The 3,339-nt window shown below is 39.4% G+C and overlaps 1 protein-coding gene across 3 annotated transcripts in view; it reads right to left on the bottom strand.

Annotated features, from left to right (window-relative positions):
* The window catches only part of ENOX1 (ecto-NOX disulfide-thiol exchanger 1), a 574,354-nt gene that overhangs the window by 199,126 nt on the left and 371,889 nt on the right, over nt 1–3,339 (bottom strand). For all 3 annotated transcript variants that reach the window (XM_011974625.1, XM_011974626.1, XM_011974624.1), the window contains 2 exons: nt 2,825–2,968; nt 1,904–2,041 (listed from right to left, as the gene is read on the bottom strand). In XM_011974625.1, coding sequence (XP_011830015.1) covers nt 1,904–2,041; nt 2,825–2,894 — 208 coding nt within the window. In that variant the 5' untranslated portion in view covers nt 2,895–2,968. The remainder of the gene's footprint in view (nt 1–1,903; nt 2,042–2,824; nt 2,969–3,339) is intronic.

The following is a 3,339-nucleotide window of genomic DNA, read 5'->3' as shown; positions in this document are numbered from 1 at the left end:
TAAGCAATTTGGCTAACACAGGAGATAGAAAAAGTAATTCGGGGCAGATACGGTAAATCTTCTATAACGAGTAGGGCTGTAATTCTTTTCATGGCAAGTTGCTGGGAAAATCGTAAATTGGTCACGGTGAAAACGTCAGAAGACTCAAAATCACAAGAAAAAAATAATGAATTAGGAAGGTTTTGGCTTACTCTAGAAGTCGTACAACATTTTCTGAGAGAAGTAGGAGGTGAGACAAGAGTAAGTAACTTCTGCTTTCTGAATATTTCAATTAGGCAACTGGGGAAACTTGGGTGGAAAAATAGAAATCTTTACTCTCAAGTTATTAGAAGAAAATATCTGTCTAGGTAAGCTTTAGGGAAAAGGGGCCTGGGATAAACACACGTTCAAGCCATAGAAAATGTCATTCATGTATACCCACCTCCCTAGAGCAGACTAATCTTCAATTGTATGAATTTGATAGCATTTTGAAGAATTTAATAAATATCCTAAATGTAATGTTTTAAAACTCAGCTTTTGTATTTCCTTTGTCTCCTACTTTCCCTAGTCTCTTATCCATTTTCATGTTCTTTCTTGTTATATTAAAAAAGAAACCATATATATATGTGTGTGTATGTATGTATACACATATACACATACACACACACATATATATTACTATAATTAATTTGCAATTTTTCATTTATGGCCACTATTGACCAAAAAGAAACAACAAAAAACAAATGCTTGGTCAACTCAGCATAAAGTACCACAGGTATGTGGGAGTAAAATTTAGCAACATTCCAGAAGCGATTGGTTTCTACTTAATGAACACCATCTACCCTCACCTACCTTGATGGCCAAGAGTGAAGTTTTCTTCTGCCATTATAACAATGACTGCTGCATAATGCCTGGTTGTCACCTCCCCACTATAAATTCTGAGAGGGCAGACCATACCTGTCTTGTTTACTGTGGGAGCCCTTGCACCAGGACAGCGGTTCAATGAATATTTGTTGAATGAATGAATGAGTGAGTGCATATATAAATCCTACTCATTTCTCCAGACTTAGCGCAAGCCCCACCTTCCTGATAACATCTTTTCTCAAAGCCCCAGTGACTGATCTGATTACTACATTACCAGTCTGCACCACTACTTAACACACCTGACTCTACACATCATTTTTATCATTGTTTTACAGGTGTTAGTGTTTTGTTTTTTCAATTTAGAGAGAAAGGCTCTTCAAAGACACTTATATACATATATATTTATTCTATTTCTCAAAGCACTTTTTATGGGGCATATGTAAAATCCTCAGCAAACACCTGTTAAATTCAATGATTAAATCTTTTAGATGACTTTTGACTTTGTGATATTTCTAAACATTTTCTCTACTGAATGCATGCATTGTATTATGATTCCACCACGTGGTGGACAGAAAACAGGGAATTTAGTGTCACCTGAGCTGAGTTTATAGCTCTGCCACTTCAATGTGGAAAAGGCACCTAAACTCTGCTCTTCTGTTTCTCTATTTGTAAAATGGAAAAATTAACAAGAGCAATAACAACAAGAAATATCTACCTATCATAAAGGGAAGACAGTGCAATCAAATGGGATAATGTAGGTGAATGAGTTTTGCAAATTGGAAAACAAATATTAGCCATTCTATTTACCAATTTTAAGAAATGCAATTGATGTTGCAAGACTGTGTATAGCAATAATAGTTAGCATGTTTTTTCTGAGAACAGCTATTAGGTACAAGAGAAAGGTGATGAGGAAAAGAATCTCAAGTACAACTTGCCAAACATGCCCCAGTCATCAATAAAAGACCATGTCCAACACTCGCAGTGCAGAGATTACCAGGCACCTGTCACCTACACCCTTCGGGACTGCTGCAAGCATCTCTGAAACCAGGAGAAAGCTTACCAGACACGAGCTGCTGTCCAGGCAACCCCACGGGAACCATGCCCAGGTTATTCATGGCTGTAGCCCAGGCTGTGGGATCTGTCACGGACATGTTGAGCTGGGTCGTGTCTATTGCTATACTCCCCAAACCATCAGCTGCTGTGGGGAAAAACACACCATGATTTAGAGTTCATAGGCAAGGGTGTTTGTTTTAAAGAAAATCACATTTCTAGAGATGGGAGGCTTCATTTAGCACATTCCCAAACTACACAAAAATAAAAAACTATAATCTACAGCAATGTTTTCTCCAGACATAAACATAAAGTGTTTCCAAATACTTTCTGGGAGAAAACTTAATGACATGTAGTTTATATTATACACAGCATGCTATTAAGGAGATACCCCTGGAAAAAAATTGAAGAATTGTTTCTTTCTCCCAGTGAAACAACATTAGTTAAGTCACAAGGCTGAGAGGCAAAGCAGTAATACTCTCTTGGTAAAACAAGTTAATTGGCTTACTGTTTCTAGGTGTAATTCTTGAGCAGGCAGGCCTTCTATCTAATAAGAAAATCGTTGTCAAGCAGGAGAACTGGTCCTGACTGAATTTATTAAGTGTTACCTCCTAACCTATTCCCTCCTTTACAAACTTTTACATTATTACATTAAGAAAATGCAGGTGTCTACCTAAAGTGACTTTTCTGAAGGATTTCTAAATAAATAAACTTTGAAAACAAGTAGCACAAAGCTTAAGAAAACCCAAAACAAAACAGAAAAATGTGTCCACTTTGACTTAGTGCTCTTTCATTGTTACTAGTTCTACAGACTGATTTCTTCAAGGGTCCAGGCTCCTGGGTCAATGCATATTTTTCAAGGTGGGGCAAGTTTTCCACTAAGAACTCAAAAAAGCCTTGTTTGTGTCCTGTGCTGGCCACTGGCATTTACCTGCAGCCATCATCTGAGGAAGCTCCTGGGGAAGCTGGGTGATGTTCTCACCTCCACCTGCATCTACCATTGAATTATGAGCGTCCAGCGGGGCAGGAGCACTTTGATGGCTGAGTGCAGGGTCCCCTCGGAGGTCATCAGATTCTGCAAAACAGGACAGAAGTGTGGTGAGAAACCTTAATAGTTAACTGAGATAAAACGTCAAGGAGCAAACTGTTATCTATTCAAAATCAAAAACAAAGACCGATTTCCAGTCTCGGGCACAGAAGAAAGGCTGCTTCCCACGGCTCAGCGGCTGTCTTGTGGCTCAGTTATTAGAGCCCTGTGAGATGTGTGGGCCAACTCATGGAATCACCGGGAGCCGGGGCTGGCTGAATAAACAGTGCCATTTGTGAGTGCCTCAAAGGCCTTGAGAACTGAAGCACCTTCACAAATGGGGGCTTATCAGTCTCTGCACAGCCTCTTCCACACACGCTAGACATCAATGGAGAGGGCAGAATCAGGGCTAAAGAGGA

This window comes from Mandrillus leucophaeus, unplaced genomic scaffold (genome assembly GCF_000951045.1).
Source record: "Mandrillus leucophaeus isolate KB7577 unplaced genomic scaffold, Mleu.le_1.0 Scaffold147, whole genome shotgun sequence".
NCBI classification, from domain to species: Eukaryota; Metazoa; Chordata; class Mammalia; order Primates; family Cercopithecidae; genus Mandrillus; species Mandrillus leucophaeus.
The sequence above is the reverse complement of the archived record's forward strand: the minus strand, read 5'-3'. Positions and strand labels throughout refer to the sequence as shown.